Source organism: Zonotrichia leucophrys, chromosome 3 (assembly GCF_028769735.1).
Source record: "Zonotrichia leucophrys gambelii isolate GWCS_2022_RI chromosome 3, RI_Zleu_2.0, whole genome shotgun sequence".
Lineage (NCBI taxonomy): Eukaryota > Metazoa > Chordata > Aves > Passeriformes > Passerellidae > Zonotrichia > Zonotrichia leucophrys.
In genome coordinates, this window is record NC_088172.1 from 10,314,860 (window position 1) to 10,341,675 (window position 26,816).

A 26,816-nucleotide genomic window follows, 5' to 3' on the forward strand; every position below is an offset into this window, starting at 1 on the left:
TAAATTACTACCACAAATCTTTTTTCACAGGGTTTTATTTTGGCTCTGGCATGAAGGGTATGGGGTTTTTTTCTAAATAAAATGGGTTTTATCAATTAAGGTTAAAGAGCCATAGAAATCAGAGATGGAAAAATTCTTGTCAGGTCATCTTTTCTATCAGTGCAAGAACATCTACAATATATTTCTCTAAAACGTAGTCAAACTTCACTTTCAAGACTAGAGTGAAGGACTTCCACTATTTCCCTTAGTAATTATTAATTTTAATTAATTATTAATTAATTAATTTCCTTAGTAGTTTCCATGAAAAACTAATTACATGGATCTTCAGGTTTTATACACTCCCTTTATTACTGACCCTTGCAGTTCTCCAGCATTTGGGGCTCTTCAGCTTGGAGAACAGATGAGTGAGGAGCGAAGAGGAAACTATTATTCATGTCTTATAATATCAAAAAAAGGAACATCAATAAAATGTCAGAGAGATAAACAACCTAATTTCCTTTGTCATGTTTTACATATTTAAACTGTGGAATTCACTACTTCAGCACATTTTAGATTTCAGAATAAGCTCCTCCCAAGGAAATTCTGAAACTACTGAAGACTTAATGGAAGGTATTGTGGCAGAAATGTGATTTTATACTTGCCCTTCTCTATATCATTCCTGAAATGTCATAGCAGGACCTGGTCAAATACAAAATACTAAATGAGGCAAACCACAGATAATATCCTTTACAGGTTTTTGTTATTTGTATTCTTTTAACATTAATACTCGAGTGAATCTCCAACCGATCCTTGGGAAAAACCCACCAACTTCCAGTGTCATTTTTGTGTTGCTAAAATAATTCTCAGTTTTGCAGGTGCATAAAGGGAACAGCTTTTTGGAAAGAAACATATTGATGTGACCAGTTCAGCAGCTCATTTGACACAAAGAAATTTCCCCCCTTATTCCACTCAGTTGCCTTTTGTCAGTTTAATGTAGAATGAGCTAGATGGTTGATTTCTGAAAGCATTTAGGAATGTGTGGAAAGCTCCATTTTCATCAGCCAAAAGAGACATAACAAACTTCATATAAGAGGAAAAGAATATATGCAGTCACAATTAATGCAACTGTTTTCATGGCTGTTACATATCATACAGAAACTAGAGCAATTGAGTAACATTTCAACTTCCAGTTGAGACTAAGTGGAAACTCCTTCATCCTTGTAAGTTTCCTAATGACTTCATGCTTCCCCCTCTCAAAAAATAACACTGCTGTCATTTCAGTACAATGATGTAGCACCCAGGAGGACCTGATCGTGTACCTAGTGCTGTCAGTGACAATATTGCAAATAACTTTCCATGGTTCAGGATCACATTCATAATCAGCATCCTTTGGTTTTCAAACCTTGCAGAACTTTTCTGCTCCTGTGGCAGTTACGCACATTTTGTGTTTTATGCTTGGGCAGCGCTTGTACTGTATTTCATTGTATGCAGCCACACAAAAAATGTGAAGCACAAGCTCAGAACAGATGTTCCTTACTATATAAGTTTAAAATAAATGTTTTTGTGATAGGTTCTTGTTGAGCCCTAGAAAAATCCTCACTGAGAAAAACCTGTGCTATATGACCTGTTTAGTCATAACTGGTGTGAACTAACAGCTGAATTGCAATACTTGCCTCTCTCTGACAGTAGCACAACTGAATATTTTGCAGTCTGTTAGTTATGCATTTTCACCATGTAAACAGTGATAGAGTTGTCTGGGTGCAAAACCTAATAATCCAGCTATGCCAGGAATATTTTCACTGGAGTCAAGCACACAAAGCAATATACAAAAGTTTCAATTTTACAAATCACAGTACCTAGCCAACTGAACTTTTTTTTCCTAAATTTGCTATATTTTTACTTAGGATTCATTGGTATCAGGTTTATTACTGAACTCTAACTTAAAAATAGCTTTTTAAAATATTTTTCAAAGTTGCTTCTGTAAATATCACTGCATTATCTGTTGTACATGTTTCTTATTTTGTGGCCACTGAGCCTTTTCAATGGTAGATGTGGTCTAATTGTACCTTAAAAGTAGATCATTCCTCATCACAAATGCATAGATTCTCTTTAAATTAGGCTTGATGATTAAAGATAGCTTCTCCAAAGCTTGTTTTGTTGGTTGTTTTAACTTAGACTGTTCTTTTATAGAGCCTCAGAGCCCTTTAGGCATCAGAGTGTCGACAGTATTGCAGTAATATTCCTTATATTATTGTGGAATGGAGCATTAAAATTTCACTGAAAAACCAGACAACATGTCACAAAGTGGTACAATCAAGGGCTCAGAGACCAAATATCTTCCACTTTTTACAGCCGGAAGACTTGTAAAATCATTCCTTTCAATTTCAGGAAAACAAAGCAGCTTACTAAAACATGCAGGTTTGTTAAACCAGATAAAATCAAAATCAGGAAGATTCTTCCTCTTGACTTAGTGAGTTTGATTCTTCTTCACTGAAGAAATTAAATGCAGTGTGAAAAGGTTCCTTCACTGTGACTTAAAGCCATCATACACTCTCATAAAAATTAGGATTAAGCTTCAAAGCAAGTCTTTTTGGGTTTGGGAGTACTTTTTTCTTCTTTAACCTTCCTTCCTGAAGACAAATGTATCTTTTTTCTCATTCTCAATTTTTTTACATTCTTTTCAGCTCTCACAATCTAGCTTCTTCTTTCTACATCTCTTTAATCTATTGCAAGCCATTTAATTTCCAACTTTAAAAGAAAAAATATATTTTTATCCCTTCTCTATAATATTTCTGCTTCTTTTTGATATAATTTGACTTTGTAATTGATTTCTTTTTGGATCTAAAAAATTCTGTGCTAAATTATTTGTAACATGTCTAAGCAATCATATTCTGTTGCATTTTATACAAGTGATTACTTCACTAGTAAATCATTCTTGCTTTATATCAGATGCTTTGAATCAGATTTGTCATAAGTTTAAAACAAAGTCATTGCTTTCTCCATTCAGATTGCCATTGCAAACAAACAAGCTGAAGCTGTGGCTTCGGCTTGGTTTTGCTGTCATTTATTCCATTAAAATCAATGGAGTTGTACCAATGTAAGCCTGATGTAGGAAAGAATCAATTTCTGTAAACCTATAAAAAGTCTAAATCATAGATATGTATAGCTACCTGTGTAAAAATGTATAAATATGATGATAATTTTCAAATATCACAGAAAATATAGAAATATTTTATACATCAACAGGTTCAATTGCATGCAAATAACATGCACATTATGCATCCCACTGAAATGCATTCTGGTTTATTTCAGAGAAAATATGATGATACTGGTCTAATAAACTATGCAAAGTCACACATTACTCTTAAATTATCAAGATGAAAATCTCTATCTTCTTACAAAATAACTAATACATACCTAATAGGAAAAAAAGAATGTTATTTAGACTCATTAATATGATTTGAATAGTCCCCTTGTTAATAAAACCTCTTTTTTCTTTTTTTTTACTGCTTAATAGAGAAGAAAATCACGTTATTCGGACCTTGACTTTGAAGTAAGTTTTACTGAATTATTCCTGAATATTAAAAGTATTTTCCTAAAAGTAAATGTGAAGTGTTCATTTTAGCAGATTTTAGCCTTCTGGCCTAGTAAATGTGATAGGGTTGTTCAATTGGTACTGTACAGAACATGATGAACAATTCATTAAAACTACTTTGGTGCAACTTGTTTGCAAAATATTCTGAGATCAGACTGTCATATTGCAATATTAACCATCATGATTTCAGTTTTTAAATTCTTTGCCTTTTCATTTTCATCTGGGTTTGGTTTTTTTGATTTTTTTTCTCTTTTTTTTGGCTGGCTATCTACTTACTGGAACAGTGTGACACTCTTATAGGACAGGCTAAATCACAGCAGAAGTTTGCTTTGCACAAGAAATTTTCAATAATTTCTTTTCTCTTCCTTCAATACTACTTTACTGAAATATGACTTTCACATCCAAGGAGTGATTATGGATGTGTCAAATTTTGAATGACATAGTGCTGCAGGTGTCAAAGCTTATGGATCACATGCTATATAAAAAATTAAGTTCATGTAAGGTTCTTTAGGTTGGATATGCATAATTTCTGACTTAGATCCTGTCAAGTGAGAAGGTTTAGTTGTGTTCATTAATGACCATTTTGTTCTCAGTCAATACAATTAAGTCTCTTAGAGATTTGTTTGAAGTTTTTCTCTCTGATTTCTACCAGAAGGAATACAGCAGTTAGTTTTCAAGGGGCTGTTCATAATTTGAGGTTTTCACATAGGTTGTCTATTCGTGCATAGAGGTAGTTTGATATAATATATTTTGTGTGTCTCCAAAGAAACTGAACAATTATATTTGCATAGAACCTACAGATTGTGGGCTAAAATTTGAAAGCCTGTGATCAGCTCCTATCAACCATAGCTCAAAAACTCCCCTGTTTGCAATTACCCTAAATATGCTGTAGGATAAATGCATAGGAAGGAAGAAGAAATACATGAAACAATAACAAAATTCTGATGAGCAAGCAACTCTAAAATTAAATTCAGTCAGAAGTTTTATAACTGTAGTGATATAAAGAATTCTAAGTTTTAGTGGTTTTGTCATTGAAAAGTAGAAATATTACAATGAGAGCATTCTCTGTGGCAACAGATACTAAAACATTCTTCCTGTCACTCAGGAACATAATGCAACACCAAATAAACACCCACAATGCGGTACACATTTCTCTCAAGAAACAGGATTCCTCATTACATAATTTCTCTTGTCTCCATGGTTTCACAGACTCACGGAATGGGTCATTTTGGAAGTGACCACAGAATGGGTCATGTGGTCCAACCTCACTGCTCAGGCAGGGTTATCCTAGAGCACATGGCACAGGATTGTGTCCAGATGATTATTGACTAGCTCCAGTGAGGGAGACTCCACGTCTCTGGGCAGTCTGTGCCAGTGCAAAGTCACCTGCACAACAAAGAAATTCTTCTTCATATTCAGGAACTTCCTGTGCATCAGTTTCTGCCCTTTACCTCTTGACCTGTTGCTTGGCACCACTGGGAAGAGCCTGGAAACCTCCTCAACACCACTTTTTAGATACTGATGGACAGTGATAAGGTCCACTCTCAGTTGTCTGTTTTCAAGGCTGATCAGTCCAAATTCCCTCAATCTTTTCTCAAAAGATCGATGCTTCAATCCCTTAATCATCTTTGTTGCCCTCCCCTGGAGTTGCTCCAGGAGCTCCATGTCCCTCTTCTACTGAGGAGCCCAGAACTGGACTCAGAACTCCAAATGTGGCCTAACCAGGGCTGAGTAGAGGGGCAGGATCACATCCCTAGACCTGCTGGCAGTGCTTTTCCTAATGCACCCCAGACACTATTGGTCTTCTTGGCCACAAGGGCCCTGCTGGCTCATGGAGAGCTTGTTATCCATGGGTCTTCTTCCATGTTGTCCATGGACACCCAGGTTCTTCTCTGAAGAGCTGCTTTCCAGCAGGTCAGCACCCAGCGGTTCCTGGTGCAGGGGATTATTCTTCTCCAGGTGCAGGATCCTGCACTTCCCTCTGCTGAGTTTCAGACAGTTCTCTGCTCACCCCTCCAACGTGTCCTGGTCCTTCTGAAGGGCTGCACAGCCCTCTGGGGCACCAGCCATTTCTCCCAGCTGTGTGTTGTTGCTTATTTACACCTTTTTCTTAACTTGTTTGCAGTATTGCTGTTCCATGGCCTGGCATTTTTAGGATTACTATTAAAATGCAGGAAGATACTTTTTTGTAAAAAGGAAAGGATGGGGCCGCTGGGAGTGAGTGCTGAGGAACTGAGAGCATCAGCAATACTGTGCCAGTTGCTACTGTGTTTTACAAGTATTGATGCAGACTAACCCCATCTCACCCCCCAGCTTTATGATTTTTCTGATTAAGTCTGTGGACTTTTCTGTATCCTTACACATAGCATGACTGTCTAAGGTAAAATAAAATTAAAAAGCCAAAAAATGTTGAAATAATGTGGTGTGGCCAAAATGCTGCTCTTTGGATCCCCCAAAGCAGCTTGACTGCAAAATGGAATACAGTCTGGAGGTAAGATCACGCCAAAGGGATTGAAATTCTACTTAAATTTTTAACACTTTCTCTGCTTTGTCTGTGACCAGTGCCAGCTGGCACTCTCTGAGACAATGCCCTTCCATATTTCTGAGGATTCCAAATCATAAAATGACATGGGTGTGATTCTAAAGATAACAAACGTTAAGTATGCAGTGTGGACAAGGGTGGGACAAGTTTGGCGACTTCTGTCCTTTTCCTTTTAACACTCCCTCTGCAGTCTCTACACCCTTAACCTTTCACATGTGTCTCTATACACATTCAAGACAAATACTCCAGCTATGTCAATCTTAACAAATTAGACATTTGAGGGAATATTCCTGGGTGCCAAAAATGCCAGCTTTTAAATGGATTAGTTTTTAGAAAGACTGTCGCTATTTTCATCTAGACCACCCTTGTCTCTCCAAGAAACTCTTGAGTGTCATTAAGGAACTCAGTTCAATCTGGGTACCATTCACAACAGACAATTTGCTTTTAGACTAAGAGAATTTAATAGAGTTTAGTATTCATGGAGACCATTCCTTGTTAGATGTTGCCAGAGAATAGTTTTGGACATGTTTGACTTATTACTATATACTTACTCATGGTTTCATATTTAAAATAAAAAAGAAAATAAGATTATTCTAGTGGCTTCCAATGGAACATTCACTTTCATATAAATAATTTGAAACAAAAACAATAAAAATACATTTAAAAAATACAGGAGAAAATCCATTTTCTCGAAGACACACAGAAGAACACAAAGCCACCTGCTATGCAATATGAACACAACGAGACTAAGAACAGGGCTTAGTCTATACATAATAGTTTCTGCTGCATAATATACTGTCCACAGTTAGAATCTGTAAAACACTGACTAATCTAGTTGAACTTTGAAGTTTGCTAAATGAACAGTCAACATAAAATAACTTTACAGCTCTTTTCTTGCTATTAATAAAGATAAGTTTGGACTCATTCATGCAGTCTGGTGTCCAAAACATGAGCAAAATTATTGATCTGGACATTTTGGATCCTCTCTGCCACAGGCTGTGCTAACCCCAGCTAAGTGCCCTCCAACTCTTGTCATTTTTTCTCTACAGCTGGACAGGTAGCTTTTTCATTAAGTCTCAGCACTAACAGTTAGCTGTCAGATCAAATAAAATTCATTCTAATTATGTTGAACAGAAATACAGATGCTGTAGAAATTCCCAGGAGGGTTTTATAATAGGTGAATGCTGGCAGTTACAAAAACATACAGGAGAGCTAAACAGTACTATTGGCATGCATTTTAGGATTCAAGATCACAATTACCTTTACATTTTATGAGAGACTCTGACTTTTGGATTTCCCCAGTCACCCCACTCTCTCATTTTTATCAGCCATTCATTGGATTATTCTGTTAACAACATTTATGCCAAATAATTCAGAAAATGCCTTATTACCTTGATTGCCAGGAGTCAAGGCATCGCTTGCTCTGAGGGAGAACAAGGATACACAGAACAAGTGTGAATACTAGACTGTCTTCTTTCCTTTCCACAGATCAGTAGACTTGCACCAATAATAGTGTTAAATTGATCACTGCTTGCTGGAGCTGCATTCTTTCAGAATTTCATCTGCCATAGCTATTTGTTGTAATGCTACTATAACTCACAAAAGCTTAAAATCATTTTCTTACTAACCTGAAGACATCTCTTTAAGGCAACGGTAAAAAATAAATATGCCTGCAGGTAAAAATTATTTCCTGTTCCCAAGTTTGGCAACTGATCATACCTAAAACATCTTGAAACAGCAGCATGTTTCCATTCGAGGTCTGGGAGGGCATTCCCCCATCTGTTCTTTCTACTTAGCTGCTTTGTACAAGATTTGAGAGAGACCATTTTTAACTGCAACAATGTAGAAAATCTCCAAGGCAAATTAAATTACCTGGTATTGGTGATGATGATGATGATATTGGTGTTTATGAGATTGACCACAAATCAGGATCAGTGACTAGCTTAGGTTGAAAGGGGCCTTAAACGTCATCTCGAGCCAAGCCTGAGCCGCTGGCAGGAGCACCTTCCACTAGACCAGGCTGAGCCTCATCCAACCCAGCCTTTAACACTTCCAGTAATGGGGGATCCACAACTTCTCTGGCTACCTGTTCCAGTGTCTCATCACCTTCATCATAAAAGTCTTTTTTCTATATCTAATCTATGCCTACCCTCTTTCAGCTTAAAGCCATCACCACTTATCCTGTCTCTATATGTACTTGTAAAAAGTCCTTCTCCAGCTTTCTTGCAGGCCCCCCTCAGGTACTGCAAGGCTGCTGTACAGTCTCTCCAAAGCCTTCTCATCTCTGCTAGAGATGAACAGCCCCAATTCTCTCAGTCTGAATTCATAGAAGCCCTCCAGCCCTCAGATCATCTTTGTCACCCTCCACTACACTCACCCCAACATGAACCTTTGGTTGGGAACCCCAAAGCTGAATACAGTACTGTAGGTGGGGTGTCATTAAATATTCATGAGTATATTTGTCTTCAGTTAGAGTTCAGCTAAAGCCCTATCAAAAATAAAAAGGGAGCTGGTTACAGAGTTATGTTCTAAGTTCTCCCTATCTTGCTGACAGCCATCCGCACTCTGAATCCTTTTCTGTGAGTAGGTGATCATCAGAGCAAGGCATAGACTCTTCAAAACACACACTCTATCTGACTGATGAGTAGAAATGTGGAAGGAGTGTCAGTTCAGCTTGACCCCCTTTAGGGTGTGGGGCACAGGATTTATGGAACCTTCAGGAGACACCACAAGAAGATGTGTGTCTGCAGCCCGGTGGCTGACTCTGGTGCTTCTGGCCGGGATGCAGCATCAATGGGCATCTGTGCAGCTGCACCTAAAGAAAAAAGGGCAGCACAAGTTCATTTTCCATCCTTTTCAGATCCTGATGCTAAGTCATCCTAGGATTAGTGGTCAAGACCTCCAGCTTTGTATTGTTAAAACTTAGTATTTCTAAGGTTAATAACCTGGAGTTGTCCACATTGCTCATTTAATAGAGAAAACAAGAATAACATGGTACAAATACTTTGTAGGTTGCTTTCTCGTAAAAGAGAAAGAGTTACCTAACCAAGCATATTTTCTAGAAAGGAGATAAGATGGTGCTTTCTAACCAAAAATTTTTCAAAAGTCTAGAAATTGAGACTTAAATTTGGAAATTTAAGTTGCTGCACCTTCAGTTCAGATTGTTCTTTATAAGCAATAGGGAGGGAGTGGGTGTCAGTGGGTAGGAATTATGGAATGGAAGCCAGGAAAACACAAAGTAACCAAAAGATCCATGGGTACATGTTTATACCAGTCATGCTGCTATAAAGAATAAAATGTAAAGATTTTTTTTCTGGCAGAGTTCCCAGTGCAAGTATTTTATTTCTCCTCCCACCTGCTTCTCCTCAGGAATAATGTAGTGAACTGAGTAAGACATTTGCATTATTCATGTTTGCTATTTAATGACATCTTGGGTCCATGATTAAGGAAAAGATACCAGAAAGTAGCTTTCTCTATATTCCCAGCTTTGTACTAAAAAGTTTCCAAATGGAGATACTTGTTTCACAGCCTTATGTTATTTCCTGCTTTTTAGAGCTAGTGTTTTAACCCACCAAAACTGTTTTATTCCCATGACCATGTCTCCTTTTTTAAACCAATAATAATATTTGAGGTAGAACCCTTTTTTTTAAATTTTATGTATGTGAAAATTGCTAAATACTCTTGTCTACCATAGCAGCAATATCTGAAAAGAATCCCTAGGAAGTCACTTAAGTAAAACTCCCCTCATAAATTTTGTTAGCTATGTCTAGTTAAATTACCTTTTGCAAGGAGTTTATTACCAAATACTGCAAAAGGTTTTCCCTTATTCACCCCACAACTCAAGTTAATAGGTCTTTAATTGCTGATGTCTCATGTCTCTTTGTGAGACATATTGCCAAACTCCTTTCCTCAGAAGTGAACAACTTCTCAAGCTACTGTGTGGCTGTATTAAAGTTAATAAAGATATTAGAGCATAGCAGTAGAAATTCCTGGCTAAGAGAGCAGACACATTTCAGGAAATCTCTAAAGACATAATGCAAATGAAGGGCAAAGTTGGCATTGATAAAGGAATATTGAGAGTCAGCTGTTGCCACTCCTTTTTAAAAGGTACTAACCTAGGCTTGGCAGGGGTGTTACTTGATGGAAAAGGTCACACTCAAGCACCACATACATAAGTTTTCAGGGTTTGACTCACAACTCCAGGGAAAATCAGGCTTGACACAAAGTCAGGACTTGCACAAAGGCTTGTGTTCTGCACCTTGGCTGTCAGCATTCCTGGCTGCTGCCGTGGCTGTAATTCAAGTTCAAGCAGTTACAGAGCTTAAGGAAAGCAAAGCCAAGCCCCTCCACTGTTGGGCTGAGGTGAAGCATCCTCAGAGCCTCCCATCCCCAGGCCACAGAACCATGAGATTGGTCAAACAGCAAGCAGAGGCTGCTCTGAATCCATTACTGAGCATGAATTCCCTTTGAAAACAGCTCTGATGAGCATACCTTACAATCTAGGCTTGAAAACAGGCTTCACTCTCCAAGTAGCTGCCCAGGCAGAAACATGGCTGAGGCCTGTGCTCTGAGGTGTGCATTGTGGGGGCTCTTTGGGGTCACCCCTCTTTGGGGTCACCCCTCTTCCACAGGAATGCCAATATTCAAATGCAAGAATTCATTTCTGTGGAAGAGTGCCCTCAGCATGGGCTAGAGGGAGGACAGTTTCCGATTTCTTTGTCCATGAAATAAGAAAGCAAGTAAAATTGAAAAAATGTGGCTACTTTTCTTAATATGAATGCAATTTCAACTGCATTTTATGATGATTTGAATGACAAGAAGATGTCTAATTAAAAAGACATAACATTTTGGGGGGTTTCCATTTTGAGCCAAGATTTCTGAGTTCAGCATTCTCATAAAAATTATTCCAACAGGGACCATTTAAAAGTGCTGTTGCTTTCCTATAGAAATTAAAATTTAAGCATCTATGCTGAAAATAGAAGTTCTAGAAAATATTCTTGATACTTGAGAAAAACATTCTTCTGAGAAATTGCCATTACTTTCAAGAAACTTCCAACCTAACATTTGTGGCCTCTAATTTCAACAACTTAATAAACATAGGGTTAAAACAGTCTCTTGTACACAGGAGGAGCATTAAACACAGCAGAGAGAATGGCCAGGGCAATTCACTTCCTTTGGTCAAATCTATAGGGAAAAGATGACCCTGCCAAATTAAATTTACTTTATTATGTTCGAAAAAGTAATGCTTCTCTTAAAAAAAAAGCAATACAAAGAAACACAAAACAAAACAACCGGATTCAATTATATATATAAGCAAGTATATTCCATTTTGCAGAAGGTCATGCATACAAGAAAGAGGCATATGGAATTGTTTCAAGAGTTAAATCAGAAATTTCAGACTCTGGACAGATTTCGGGATGTACCAAAATCAGGCAGTATGGTAAGTGTCCTTCTATTATATTTAAAATATGGTGGATCCTAAACAACAGTGAAACAAGAGCCTTTTGAGTCCAGTGCATTTCCCAAGAAGACCTGACCTTTAGGTACCTCAGAAATGAGAACCAAAGCTATTTTCAGTAATCCAGCCTATGACGAGACTCGTTACATTCTACAATTAGACCACAACTAACTCACTAACATCATTATAGATGACAAGTAATTGAGCTGCAGGGAATGCATTTCAAATCTGTATGTGCCTGCTGTGTCTAAGGGCCTTTATTCAGAAAAAGCAGCTCACTGATAGAATTTGACCAATAAAGCTTTTCCTCTAGCTAGGCAAGGGGATAATAAATTAGATACTACAAACAAGTCCAGATGGGTTTACCTGTACATGCAATTGTCCAGAAAGCACACAAGATCTCTGTAATGCCATGTCTTTTCCAAAACAGATTTATAAATATTTACCATGGGAAAAGCAAAAATTAAATCATCCTGAGTTGAGGCTGCTATCATCATAATTCAAATTTATACACACACACTCATACACACATGCATAACACTCTGACTACACCTGATAATGAGAGCAAGGAAGTAGTTGATTCTACCTAATTAAAACAGCTAATTTAGTCTGACATATTTTTATCAGTAATATTTTGATTAGTAATAATTTTATATAATTTTATAATGTGAAACTTGCATATTAAATGGAACTGAGCTAGAATCATTGTATTCTATAACTTTTTCAGAAGAACTGCTTTCAGACATGAAGAAGAGGTATTAAGCAGATGTGAGGCCAATGGATTTACATCTTTTACACCATCTTAATCCAGCAGAAATTTAGCCCTGATTCTTTGATGAACCTTTATCTGTGATATGTGTTTTTTTGTATCAAGTTCTCACTCACTCCTCCTTTTGAGATCAGCTGACATGTAATGTTTTCATTTGTCTCCCTACTTGAGATTTGCTATTCACATAAAGCTTGAATTAATTCAAAATCTCAAAGGGAATCTCAGTGGAAGAGTTGTGTTTACTCTGTTTCACATTGGTGCTGTGCTTTTGAAAAGTCTGCTAATAAAAGCTGCCTAGAGGAATGGTCTGTTTGTGAGACAGTCAGAGAGTGATCCAGGTACCTAAATATAGGCATCTCAGGCTATTTTAGACAGAGGTCTTGGTTTACATCACAGTACAGGCAGCAATGACACAGGGCTCAAAGGAGACCTGCAACTCTCGTGAAAGATAGTTGGAGATCAAGCAGAAAGTTCAAAGGCATCTTAGATGGTGCAAAAATACTGGATTTTAGCAACTAAATCCCACCCATCACTTTACTGCAGAAATCTCTAATTAAATTGGTCCATCAAGTCTTTTACCTTATAAAAGGTAGCATTAAAAAAAAAATTTAAAATCATTCAGTAGAAAATAACGACCTTTCAGTCTGTTAATCCTAATATACATGAGCTCATCCACCTGCAAGGCAAGGTGGCTCTCACAGCATTTTCAACGTTTCTGTCATTCTGCCATGCACCTGCCCCAATTTAAAATCCAGCTGGCAGTCTCTGTTTCAATCCACACCATATTTCAAGCCACAAACTCTTCTCTATTACCTTCCTTTCTCTTCTCCCTCTTTTCTCCCACTCTTAGAAAGATGTCTATTGGTACTGGATCTCTCAGCCCATTCCTCTCACATTGGTTCTTGTGAAAGACAGGGCTTAGCTGGCAGCTCAGGTGAGGAGCCTGCCAAAGTGCTGATTGTTCACAGAGAAAGAGTCGCAGCGGTGCCGAGCACCCGCCAGCCTGGCTCCCTGCAAAGCCATTTCCCCTCTGCAGCTTCTGTGTCTCATGAGAGCACGTCAGCAATCAGCCTTATAAGTGGAAACTGCATTATTTCATCCTTGATTTTAATTCTTCTTTCTTTGGTCTTCAGGAGAACTCAGGACCCAGCAAGGCTCCATGGGACAGTTTCAAAACCACAGGTGACTACCAACACTATACAACGATAAATGTATTAGACACAGAGGCAAAAGATGCTTTAGAACTCAGACCAGCAGAATGGGAGAAGTGTCTGAACTTGCCTTTAGACGTGCAAGAAGGTGACTTTCAAACAGAAGTTTAACAAAAGCGAACTGAACAAAACAGAAACAAAGTAAAAATAATTCATTGCACTGACAGTAAAAAGACTTTGGGAATCCTGACGATCCTGACACTCCTGTCTGAACATTGCAACTCCTTTATGTCAGGCTCTTCCTGTGCCAAATGTCAGTGGTTTTTTTCGTACAGTTTATTCCCACTAGTGCGGCTAGTGGAGAACCAGGTGTACAATTCTTACCATCGTGTGTTGTAAGTACCCGTGGAATGGATTTGTAAGGTAATCTTTATAGATAAACCTCAAGCAACGATTCATGTTGTAACAGCTTCATCTGGTTTAGTTTTCAAAAAACTTCACCATGAAGCACAATGTATATATTTATGCAGTTTTTAAAGTTTATAACAGTCTGTTTGGCCATTACTACACTTTTTACTTTATAATATAAAAGCAAAGTTTTTGTCATTAAATGAATGTCTGTTGAGCTACATTCTTCATTGCTTTAAATGCAATAAAGTAATAATCTCACTTTTATATGAATAATATATTTCACATCTTTATTATTGCAGTTTTCTCTGGAAAGCTCAGAATAGCTTTCTCTGCTGCAGCTGTGTATAAAATATTTAAAATGTTGTATGGTGTAAATAAACCTTTGTCTACATATCAGTTTCCTAGTGCACTTTATTCCATATTGTTTCTCTTAAATTTGAATATTTATACAATTTTCTATAAAACACAAGTATTGAATATGTATTTGCAGTTTTAATAGCATGTTGTATGTAGCTTCTGCAAAAAGTTTCTAAATCATATTAGTAGGCTTGTAGTCATTCTGCATTTTCTTAGGGGGTTTTTTCCAACAATGTACCATATAAATTGGACTTGTCTGAATACTATTACAATTTTTCTGCTTTATTAGAATTTTTGTCTAGTTGTAGAAAGACAAATAATTGAAAATAAGTTAAGTTTCAATGCACAGCACCCAAAAAAACCATTGACTTAGAATCTTGTGCATGCTCTTCTTGCTGTATAACAAAAAATGATCTCAATATAAAAAAAGTTCCTAAGTATTTTAGATTAAAAAAAAAATCCAAACCAATGAACCAAACCCAAAAAAATTAGTCAGTTTCATCATAAATCACAAGCAGAATATGGTTATTCTTTGTATTGAAAATACAGTTAAATTATTAGGAATAGGAAGATTGAATCTCCTTTTCCATGCATAGAATCAAAAGCAGATCTTCAAAACTCTCACCTACAACATAGCTGTGGGGTACAGAGATGGAAGGATATCTCAAACCTTCAGATGTCAGAGTTCTAGAAAAAAGTTTTAAAAACTATTTTGGTTTCTGCTGTACGAAAGTGAATATGCTGCAGCCTACTAGCTGGAGAGATCTCAGAGAGGAAGAAAACATGACCACCAATCTGCTTAGGAAGAGAAAAGATAAGAATAGAGGCGTGTCAGTGAGAACTTAACCCAGAGAGTTGGAAGAGGAAGATCAGCATCCATCTGTTAAGAGAAAAGTACTTAGGATCAACCTTAGGACCAATCTTCAGAAACTGTTTCAGTTTGACAATTTTTTCTTCAGGCCATAAGGTATTTTTAAGCCACAAAAGGGAGCCTGACTTGGCCTACTTTGAGTGAGCACGTCATGCTGAATGAAGACTTCTGTAATCTAATGCCTGAGGGTCTAAATCTTTAAACAAGTAAGAAATAGCTAGCCACCAGCCTGGTGCCAGGTCCAGTAACTGGCTTAGGTGCCTGGAGGTTAGTACTATCACCCTGAGTAAGTTTGCAGACAACACTAAATTGGGCAGGAGTGTTGATCTGCTGGAGATCAGGAAGGCTCTGCAGAGGGATCTGGACAGGCTGGATCCATGGGCAGAGGCCAACGCTGTGAGGTTCAACAAGGCCAAGTGCCAAGTCCTGCCCTTGGGTCACAACAGCCCCATGCTGTGCTGCAGGCCAGGGGCAGAGTGGTTGGAAAACTGCCCAGCAGAACTTGAGGGACTTGAGGGTGCTGGTGACAGCAGCTGGACACGAGCCAGGGTGTGCCCAATGGCCAAGAAAGCCAATGGCATCCTGGCCTGTGTCAGCAAGTGTGGCCAGCAGGGCCAGGGCAGGGATTGTCCCCCTGTACTCAGCACTGGTGAGGCCACACCTGGAGTGCTGTGTCCAGTTCTCTGCCCCTCAATTTGGGAAGGATGTTGAATTGCTGGAATATGTCCAGAGAAGGGTCTAGAGAGTAAGTCCCATGAGGAGCAGCTGAGGGAGCTGAGGTTGTTTAGCCTGGAGAAAATGAGGCTCTAGGAAAATCTTATCCCTCTCTACAACTCCTTGAAAGGCGACTGTAGCCAGATGGGGTCGGTCTCTTCTCCCAGGCAACCAGTGACAGGATGAGGAAGTGGCCTCCTTTGCATCAGGGGAGGTTTGGGTTGAACATCAAGAAGAATTTCTTCACAGAAAGGGTGGTTAAGCATTGGACTGAGCTGCCCATGGATGTGGTGGAGTCTCCATCTCTGGAGTGTTCAAGGAACAGCTAGACGTGTCACTTAGGGCTGTGGTTTAGTTGACAAGGTGGTGTTCAGTCAAGGTTGGACTTTATGATCTTGGAGGTCTTTTCCAACCCTAATGTTGCTATGGTTCTGTCATTCTAAATGTGATACATCAGTCAAACAGAACTGGCTGTTTTTCAAGAGGCTGATGCAGAAGGAGGCATATGGCAAGGCTGGCTATGCAGCCTCCTAACTTTTCAGATCAGATAGTGCACCAAAAACCTCTCACTACATACAACAGAAACTGCACATTTTTTAAGGATTTCATTCCATATGGTAAGAAGTCTCAGAGCATGTTTTACAAATTTATGATTTTTGAGCCCAAATGAGGAAACTTAGACCCCTGAATCCAGATATAAGCCTTAGCATCCTCCCTGACTAATCTAAACATAATACAAATCTTGAACACCTTGGTATTTCAATAACTGTAATGCAGAAATTATTTGTATAAACTTTATATCATCCAACTCCAGTTCAATGATGGTCTAGTTACAACTGTAGAAAGCTTAGGGTAGGCTGCAAACTTACCCAGGAAACGTGATAAATCAGTTTACACTCAATACACTGCTGACCCAGTTGTGTTGTTATTAATAACTCAGTGGATTCAGGTTTAGCATTAGCCTGGGTGTTTGTGCATCACACGGCAGTCACAGATGTGACTTTCAGTGAGCAGCAACATCCAGTGTGCTTTCAGTGAGCAGCAACATTCAGTGCCTCTTTATTTAGAGTTGGTGCTGCTCTGAGCAGAAAATTCTAGGCATTTTTATTTTCTTACGTATTTCATATTTAGAAAATAAAATTATGCTGAAACCCAGTATATTTACCTACTGATTTGACTGCTTCCTATTAAAACAGAGTTTGTTTCCCATAAGAAAGATGCCATTCATACTTGCAGTTTCTGCTCAATGTCTCTGAAATTATTCATGTCAGACTGAGCCCAGCAGGAGAGTACAAACTTTTATGCACTGGCTTTAATGCATATAAAGCACTGAGCAGATGTTTGGCATTTTATTATATGCAAATAAGAATTAAGTCAGGACTCCCTAAATCATGCTAGACACAGACATGACAGGAGGCCCTGCATCTGCCTGCCAGCTCGTGCCACTCTGCATGGCCTGGCTACCCCAGCTGGGGCCCAGCTGCAGCTACAGAAAGGTTCAGGTGTTTGAGGGTGGTTCAGCTGTTTGAGGGCTCAGCCAATGTTTCTGTCACCAACACTGGAGGAGACTGAGGCAGCTGAGCTCAGCCCAGGGTTTACCCAGAAGCAACACAAAATACACATTCCTTAGATTTATATACAAGAGAAAAAAATATTTTTTATTAAAGGCTTCATTTTCTCAACAGTTTAAATACACATTAACAGTTGTATAGAACCCTATAGAGTTTCTCTGTCTCCTTCTTACATGCATATTCAGGGAAAGATTTTTTTTTCCCTTGGCAAGTTAATGCTAAAGAAAATATGGTCTGGACTTTTCAGTGTAGGGAAGCCGTGCATACAGGAAATCTAGCCAAGCTGCCAAAGGTCACTCAACAAGAATTCAAGATGTCAAGGATTTCAGATCCAAGCCAGTGTAACGGGGTTTTGTGTTTCTACCAAAATTATTTGCTACACAGGCCTTTGCCAAAGTGATGCTATTTACCCCAGAAACGTGGAGGTAAACTATGAATTAGTCACTATTAAACTTCAGCTCACGCTCTAGAATATCTCTTGGAGATAAGAAAAGAGGAAAGTGTAAGTGATGCTACAAGGGATGAGAGGGGGGATAGCAGTGCTGCCATCCTGATGCACCTTTGGAGTGCCAGTGGTTTAATGTTGGCACATATCTAATGCTAATGACTGTTTATGATGAAGACTTGGGAAATAGACAAAAAGGGCTAGAGGTCTTTTCCATTTAATTAACTACTGAGTCTGAGTTCTTCTCTAGCAGTGTATCAGTGCTCCTGGAAGTGTTGTCCTGACACTCCTCCTTTGAGATTGTCATTCATTTCCATGACAATGAGACATAAATCATCCAATATTGTTTTACACAGGATTAAACTGGGATGATCTCTTTTAAAAAAAACAAAAACAAACAATGAAGCAAAAACACACCCAAGCCCCAAGCTGTATCAGGAGAAATGTTCTCTGATGCTTTGGCTTCTCTCTGTTTCTCATAGTTCCCAGACCAGGTTTAACAAAGTCCTCCTTCCCCCTTGGACAGGGAAGCATCCTTCCCCCCTGGAAGGATCCATCACAGAATCAGGAGAATGCCTTCCATTGGGCTCTCTGAGGGGATATGGAAATCTCTGTTGGCAATCAGCAGATGGAGACATGCTCTGATAGCAGAGTCTCAGTTCCTCGGGTGTTAGCGCGAGGCTGTGCTGCATCTCTGGATAAGGCACCAGAAGCAATTTTTAGGAGCAAACTTTATTTCCCTCTCTCAGAAAAGTGCCATAGAGTTCACTTGTGCAATCCAACCCCTTCTCATGTGCTGAGGGAGGAATCCAGAGAGGTACCCAGCTGAAGATATGCTTGGGGAGCTGTGGTTCATCTCTAGCCAGCTCTCAAACAGTGCAATGCTGTAATCTTTTCTGCTTACTCTTTTAGAAACATCTTTCTTTGCAAGGAAAGCACAAATGGCCTCACTAAGAGAAATTCAATTACAGATAAGATAGGCATGGCTACCAACCCTAGCACTCCCACTGAAGTGTTTTGTCCATTAATTACAATGTAGGATAAAGTAAGAGCCATTTATCTGGTTTTGACAAAATTGCCTCAAGCTGCATTGGACCATCCTGTGGCACTGAGTTACTCCAATTAACTATGCTACAGTACTGATCCTCTTGTTTGTTCTTCACTGGTGTCATTTTATACCTCATTACTTCTTATGAAGAACAGTTAATAACTAACCAATTCAACTTCCTCCCTCAACTATATAAGTTACTGCTGTTGGCCCCACAGTTGCCTCTTTTTTCAGGATTACACACCCCTGCTCAGTTAGTTCCCATGTACAAATCCTTCTCTGATTTCAACTATCCCTTTGTCCTTTACAGCTTTTTCAAGTCTGCTAAAGTTCTTAAATTAGTTCAGTAAATCCATTAGAGTATTCTCTCAGTAAAACTCATTAGAGTATTCTGTTTGTTTCATGCAGAAAAAGAAAAAACTCAACGAGGAAGCTTCTAAAATTCCTTTTTATTCAGTAGGAGAAAACAAAACCACAGAAATACTGAAACTTTCACTTTTTTATCTAACTGTATAATGGAAAATGCACCATCCCTTTAAGCAAGAAATGGGCATCAGCAGCTTCTCTTCAGTAAATCTCTTGATGAGTACACTGAAATATTTTTTTTTGCTGCTCCTTCTCCCTGGTGACATGAAGGCCGACTTTCTTTCCTAAGTTGCACTGTTGCACCAAGACTCACAGAGATCTCTGCAGCCCACTGACTAGGTAAATGTCCAAAAGTGAGCAAGGACTATGTGAATCCTTTCAGATGGAGTAATAGCTGTTTCCCACACCCTGGAAGTGTGCTGAATTCTCAGCTTTTATTTCAATTTTGGTGAACCTCCTTCCTCTAGCTGTGTGTTCAGAGTGATGCCCATCACTTCCTGACTCTTCCTGAAAACACAGAATGGGCATCCAAGAGAGGGAAGAGAGCTTGGGATCTGCTGCTCATGTCTGCTCATCCCTGTGACTTAAGGTCCTCAACAGAGGTGGGATTGAAGGAAAACTCTGGTCTCAGTGCTTGTTTTCTTGGTGATTACCTTGGGCAGCTATTGGGAAGCCCAGCTGGAGATGTTTACTTTGTATGCACTGTATAAGCAGATAATGTGCCTTGTCCAACACATGGAGGCAAAAATAGGAAACAGGCACCTAATGCACAGGCACAGCATGATGCAATGCTGGCCATCAAAAAATCCAAGTCCTTTTGTGGAGCAAATCCTTAAGAATTGAAATACTTTAAAAATCTGGTTCTCAGAATCCAGTTTTAAGAACTGCAAAAAAATAGTGTTTATTCCTATTATCAGTTGAATGATTTATTGAATTATGTCCCTACCCTAAATTATTGATTCAGGAAATTAAAAAAAGTGATGCCTGAAGGACCTCACAGTATTAAAAACAAACAAACAAACAAATAAATAAACAAACAATCTGGATTTGATTAGTATGTATGTATGTAGATGTTCAGCTTCTTATTTGGTGTCTCCTTGGACTCAACCACTTTCTTTCATGCTCTTTTCAAGAGCTATATATTAGAAAAATATTTTCAGAGCTGTTTTCAGCAATTAGGTTCCTAAATCAAGCAAGAGTTATATATGGTTTGTAAAGACAGATAGGTAGACTCCTTTCTATCTAATTTATAATTCTAACCAAAACATCATCCTATAAATATTTCAGGCACAGAATTCTGCAGGGCAATCTAACTCTGCCTATTGTTGCTATCCAGGTTATTTTTGCAACCTGCAGAAAAAGAGAAGTACCTCTGAAGCCCAACTAGACCCAGCCAGTTCTCTAAGTACAGATTGATTGCACGAAGAATTTAAAAGCCTCATGAGGGCAATAAAATTCTTCTAAATTAAGCATCAGATTTAGTAGGATTTAGACATCAACTCATGAGCTAAAGTCTAAATTCCCATTATAATCACTGAAGAACAGGTCAATACAGCCAATGGAGTCTGAAAGGCAGTTCAGCTTTACCAGAAGAAGGATGCAGTTGGTATGAGATGAATCACATTTTGTGAAACATTTACATGGGGACTGCACACTGACATGAAAACTTCACCCCACATCTAGAATGACACTAGTTCTTACATGGGAATCCCACTCCAGAGGAGGAGTTTCTCAGATGCTCCAGGATATCCTGCTTCCAGCTATTAATTAGGGAAGGCATGGGATTATGGGTGCCATGTTGGATTTCCCAACTTCCTATGAATGGCAGAGCTACCCCCACTATCACACAGTGCCACTTTTTAATCAGAATCTACCCTGCCTGCCCCTCTTTTGAACATTCACTTTCTCTATGATTTTATTGTTACGCCTCTAAATCCTGTATGTGGATTATCCAGATTCTCGTCCTCCTGAGAGGCAAAGGACCCCAGCCCAGGACAATTAAGAGGCTGCCAAGTATCAGTAGACTGTAAAGAAGCAAATTCTGGAAGATTAATTATGGGTCAGGCAGGCATGACGGAGTTATAGAGCCAGGAAAATTACGGTGTTATGCTTTGAGCTGATGTTAGATTTCAGCCACAAGTGGTGTGCTAGAATATGAATGCTTGCCTGGCACTGCAGTCTTGATTTTTCACTCTGTGAGAATCTCCTAAAAATTGGGCAATAGTCAAGCTACCTTTTTTTTGGACTCCAGCCCTCCAATGCTCTTATTTCTGTTTACACAGAGGCCAGACTGGAGGAGATGACAAGTTGGTTTAACAGGGGCAGTGTGTGATGCCTTCCTGAAACTCAAAATGTGGTGGTTCAAACCATTCTCAGATTAGTGGGATGGGGAAGCTTTCCAGCTTCCTTATACTGTCTTCTGACCAGCAAATAATTATGCAAAGAAGGAAAGCCAATCCCCCCCTCAGAGCAGATAAAGCCATAGCAGTTAGTGGGTAGACTCAGGCCATGCCATCTGAGGAAAAAATTACACACTATAATTGACACAAAAACATAGGGATGGTTTCTCAGTGGCTCCCTAACCAATTAGTTTAAAACCAACCAGTTCTCAAGGGAGATTATACAGAAGTAGAAAGGAAAATCTCTTACACCATAAAAAACCCTCCAATTATCCTTACACCATAAAAAACCCTCCAATTGCATGAGAAAGGAGGGAATAATGTTTTGTATTACAGTCCAACCCTAATCCATAACACAAATGGTGGCTTTCAGGTTTTATATGGAAAATATATTTTAAAAAATTCATTATCTCTCAACTAAGAAAATAAGAGAATATTATAAACTTTTAAAACATGCTTAATTCTTGGTCTGAAATAACTGTCCATAATTTCATCATACATAATTAAAAAAAAAAAAAAAAAGGTTCCAAATCATCTGTCTCAGATCCATGTTATAACATGATGGCTACCTTTTGGGGGCTGTGCTGATTTTGCCCGGGTTAGAGTTAACTTTCTTTACAGTGGCTGGCATGAGGCTGTGTTTTGGATTTGTGCTGAACACAGGGTTGATTAATTATAGAGATATTTTTGTTATGCTGAGCAGGGCTTACACAGAGCCAAGGCCTTTTCTGCTTTTTGTACCACCAGCCTGGTGAGGAAGCTGGGGCTGCATGGGAGGCTGGGAGGAGACACAGCCGGACCGGTGACCCAAAGTGACCTAAGGGATATTCCAGAGCATGGGACATCATGCTCAGTGTGTGCAGTGGGTGGGAGAAGGAGGAAGGTTGGAGTGAGGGTGTTTTTTTTCCCAAGTCACTGTCACTTGTGATGGAGTTCTGCTCTCCTGGAGATGGCTGAACACCTGCCTGCCCATGGGCAGCAGTGAATTAATTTCTGGGTTTGCTTCACTCATATGCATGGCTTTTAAATTGCGTTTATCTCAATCCATTATTTTTTTAGCTTTACCCTTCCAGCTCTCTCCTGGATCCTTCTGGTGGAGGAGAAAGTGAGCAGCTGTGCAGTGCTGATGTTAAACCACAAAAGGGACTATTATCCAGGCAATTAAAAGGTATTACCACATGTACATATATTCAAAGTGAAGAGACTAATTTTGACCTGAAATTTTCATTTTTTTGAAAAAGCTCATTACAAAGATGCATATTAAATTAAAAGAAGATTTTAAGTAATTTTTTTTTGTTTACTTTACAATGGTCACCTAACACCCTGTGTTCCTCTAAAACTGTGATGGCAGTAAAGAAATTAATTAATTTTGGTAATGGAAGTAAAGATCATTCTTTTCACAGCAATTAATAATTGCATAGCAAGAGGTCCCCTATTTTAATAAAGAACCCTCTTTGAGGATGACAGCCTTCAAAGTATGCATCACAACTTCTTAAGAACTCAATGCAAAAAGTCTCCAAAAGTTAGAAAAAAAAACAGTTAAAAAAAGTTAGAAAAACCAAACATCCATTTTTCATGTTGTTTGGAATGAGATCCCAGGACAAGATCCAGGTTTTGCATCTAAATAGGAGGTTAAAACCTCTGCTAGACAACCATTTCTTCCATTTTCAGTACACCTAAAATCACAAAGCACTGGAGAACTTTGGAAACTTCGATGATCTGAAGACACTACAGAGTTTACAATAGGTATGGAAATCAATAGCACATTTTGTATGGGTTATTAGCTGCTAAGTACTTGACCACAAAACTCTGGGTTCTCAGGTAATTTTTTATGTTTTTACCATTTTGAAGTTTTGTGTTCAGAACATTTTCTTCCAGTCTTGGCCAGCTGTGTGGCATTGTATTAGCAAGCAAGGACATAAGTAGATAACATTTCGGAGAGGGGTAATTTTCTAAAGCTAGTGCTTAGAGATTTTTTTTCTGAAGATATGCTGTCTGATTTTGAATAATTTGTGATAAAAGGCATCAACTAAAGGTTTATTATTGAAAAAAAAAAAAGCCCAGGATCCTGGTGTACCTCTCTTCTGTCTCTTCTGAACAGTGCTTTGGCCCATCCCTCCTGTGTCTCTGCATGGCAGCCCAGCCTGGACACAACAGCTCCTTGCCCTGGTTTGATGCCAGCCTGATAAAAATGCCTTACCTTGCACATTTGGCAAATTGGACAGGTCTCAAAAGAGACCCCTGCAGTGCTGCACTTACAGTGTGCCTCCAAACCCACAAACTCGCTGAGTTCAACAATTTTTTTACCCACCTGGCTTCTCATCCATTTACTGCCATCCTCTTGGCATCTTGACTTGGGTACAATTACAGAATCACAGAATGCCCTGGTCTGGAAGGCACCATAAAATCATCTAGTTCCAACACCTCTGCCTTGGCAGGGTCACCTTCCACTGGACCAGATTGCTCAAATCTAATCACTACCAAAAATAAGACAAAAACAATCAGCTCCTACAGCTGTCACATCTTCAAACCATTTCACTTCTGCAAGGCTGGATCTCCTGAAATAATATTTGGAATTTAACAGGCTGCAGCTCACACATTTCTTGAAGACCCACTGAACAGGTAAAAATATTGAGCAAGCAAGATTATTTGAGGAAATCTGTCTAATTGCAAATATGTATTTCAGATAATTAAACAGTTGCTGCCATACCAGCTGTTCTATCAGGAAATGCTTGTCAGCTTTGAGTCCACATTCAACTTTATCACACAGGCCAAAGACAACAGGATGTATTTATCTCTCTTTAATCACTGTATTTTGACTACTTGTGACCTGTACTGTGACTTAGATATTGATTCTAGTCTTTTACAGGGTAAATATTGATGCAGTTATAACTTTTATCAAATTTCCAGATTTTCCACCCAAGACAGATGATGGAGTTTAACATTCATTACACTGTTGACTAAGAAAAATATATTTTTTATATTTTTGAAAGTCAATACTAATAAATTCTCCATTCTTCCAAAATATCTTTCAAAATATGCTAACCACTTATTAAAAGATAGTGATAAAAAACCCTGTATGAATAATATTTCAGGATGGTAATATATCCATTTTCAAAAATGTGTGATGCATATTTTTGAATCTTATTTTTACACAGTAACTGTGTGATACCACATTGTTATTTGCAGTTAGATTGCTGTGGGAAATGCCAAGGCTGGGCAGGGAAAGTTTCTGCTCCAAGTCCCCAGAGCTTGTTCCAGGATGGAGCAGGTGTGCGTTCAGGTGATGCTCTGTCCACCAAAGCTCTGCAGGTCTGAGGCACAGGAACGTGCTGGCTGCTCTGCCACCCTTTCCCGTGTCTGACAGCAGAGGACAGCACACTGGGTGGGTTTGTACCCCAGCAGGCTGCCAGGCCCGGGCAGGGAAGGAGGGCCGAGGCAGAAGCTGTGTCACACGGAAGGGATGGCCCAGCAGCCACACACCTGTCAGGCACCAGGAGGTTGCTTGTGCATTTTTCCAGAAACTGATTCTTTCTCCCAGCTCCTGAGAAGCTGCACACTGCCACCCTCCCAGACTGAAACTCCACGAGGAATACAGGCAGACGTGTGCCCAGGAGGGGCTTGTCACCCTGTCCTTCTCCATCTGTGCTGAAGCTCTTTCACCACCAGGTTGAAATTCCTGCCCTTAGTGTGAGGACAGGCCTAAATCCATCTCCTTCCTCTGCTGGCCCGTGAAGAAGTGAGGCAATTAGCAACACTGCCATGAGAGAAGAGAAAAAAATCCCAGCACCAGCATATCCCACCCTTGTGCACTCCCATTCTTCTGTCCCTGAGGGGAGATGGCTGCATACCCTTGCTGCACTCCAGCATGAAGGTCCTGTTGGTGCTAGTCCTTATTACAAAGCAGGAGAGAAGTGAAGGCTCTAATCCTTCATCCTTCTCTCAGGCCTAAAACTGCTGAAGGGTTCCCATTACCCCCTGCCTGGCACCATTTGGGATGTGCAGCACACATCTGGGATGTGCAGAAGCAAATTAATGGTTTTACCTCTGCCACTGACCTTCCTGCCATTCCTTCTTGACAGCAGTACTGATTGTCTGGATGTAAGAAGGATGGGAGAACAAAGTGAACTGTCTCAGCCATTTAGTGGAAAAAAGGAGTCAAATATCCCATCCTTCTTCTTAAAGAATTAAGAATGATGGAATCACTAAGAGCTTTTTTGTGGACTCTTATTTTCTGGCCTGCTGCCTGAAGAAAAGTATTGAAAAGATTAAGGGGTCTACAAGAGAAAAAGGAGAGTCTAAAATAGATTGAATACAGGAAGACTTAAGTAAGGCTGTTTAAATGGCATTTTTATCTCAAAAGCCTCTTCAAAAAAACCTTTAGCAATTCATCAAAGGAATTTCACAATGATCAGAAACCAAATTATTACAATTCACTGATTTCCTGGTTCAAGAAGTGACTATTGCAAAGTTTACTAGCATTTCAAAGGGATGCCTCATCTCAGCAGCTGTTTTTTGTGTCCCAGATGTCTATTTGCCCTCTCTCTGAACTGACACACAGTGGTGTGCTAGTTAGTTCCACTTCTACTTCAAAGCTCATAAAATCACCCCTCAGTTCTCCCCAGGATGTGAATGTTTGTGAAACACCAGTCAGCAGCCCTGACTGCAACCAGCAGCACCTATTTTTGAAGCCAGTAGGCTTTTTAGCTTCATGGTACACATCCACAGCATCAGAGCCAAATATGAAAACTGAATTAACCTGCATGGGAAAGAGAACCAAGGGAGTTCTTCTTGCCAGGGAATGCTTCAGCTTTATTGCAGCCTTGCTGTCATCTGTGTCACCATGGATGGGCACAAACAAGAAAAATGTATGCCCTACTGCCTGAGGCGTTCTGGACAGGCAGGAAGGAGGGTGAGGAATTTGTTTTGGTGACAGCTGGAGGGGCCCAGAGGGCTGTCAGCTCTAATACAGTCACATTGAGGATTAATTCCCACATGCAAGATGCAGGTAGAAGCATCAAAATTTGGAACCCATTTAATCAGGGGAGCAGCAGTGTCTGCTCTGGTCAGCAGGGGAGGTGTCATTTGCTGTGGTATTCTCTGAAATACACAGGCTCAGGGTTTTCCCTTCAGCAGAGTA

The 26,816-nt window shown here is 39.4% G+C and overlaps 1 protein-coding gene across 10 annotated transcripts in view; it reads left to right on the plus strand.

The window, feature by feature from the left end:
- Positions 1 to 14,296, plus strand: part of ADGRB3 (adhesion G protein-coupled receptor B3) — a 445,880-nt gene extending 431,584 nt beyond the window's left edge. For 8 of the 10 annotated variants that reach the window (XM_064707320.1, XM_064707325.1, XM_064707324.1 and 5 more), the window contains 3 exons: positions 3,497 to 3,532; positions 11,452 to 11,556; positions 13,477 to 14,296. In XM_064707320.1, coding sequence (XP_064563390.1) covers positions 3,497 to 3,532; positions 11,452 to 11,556; positions 13,477 to 13,665 — 330 coding nt within the window. In that variant the 3' untranslated portion in view covers positions 13,666 to 14,296. The remainder of the gene's footprint in view (positions 1 to 3,496; positions 3,533 to 11,451; positions 11,557 to 13,476) is intronic. The other 2 variants (XM_064707328.1, XM_064707329.1) reach the window with 2 other exon arrangements.
- The last annotated feature ends 12,520 nt before the right edge of the window (positions 14,297 to 26,816 follow it).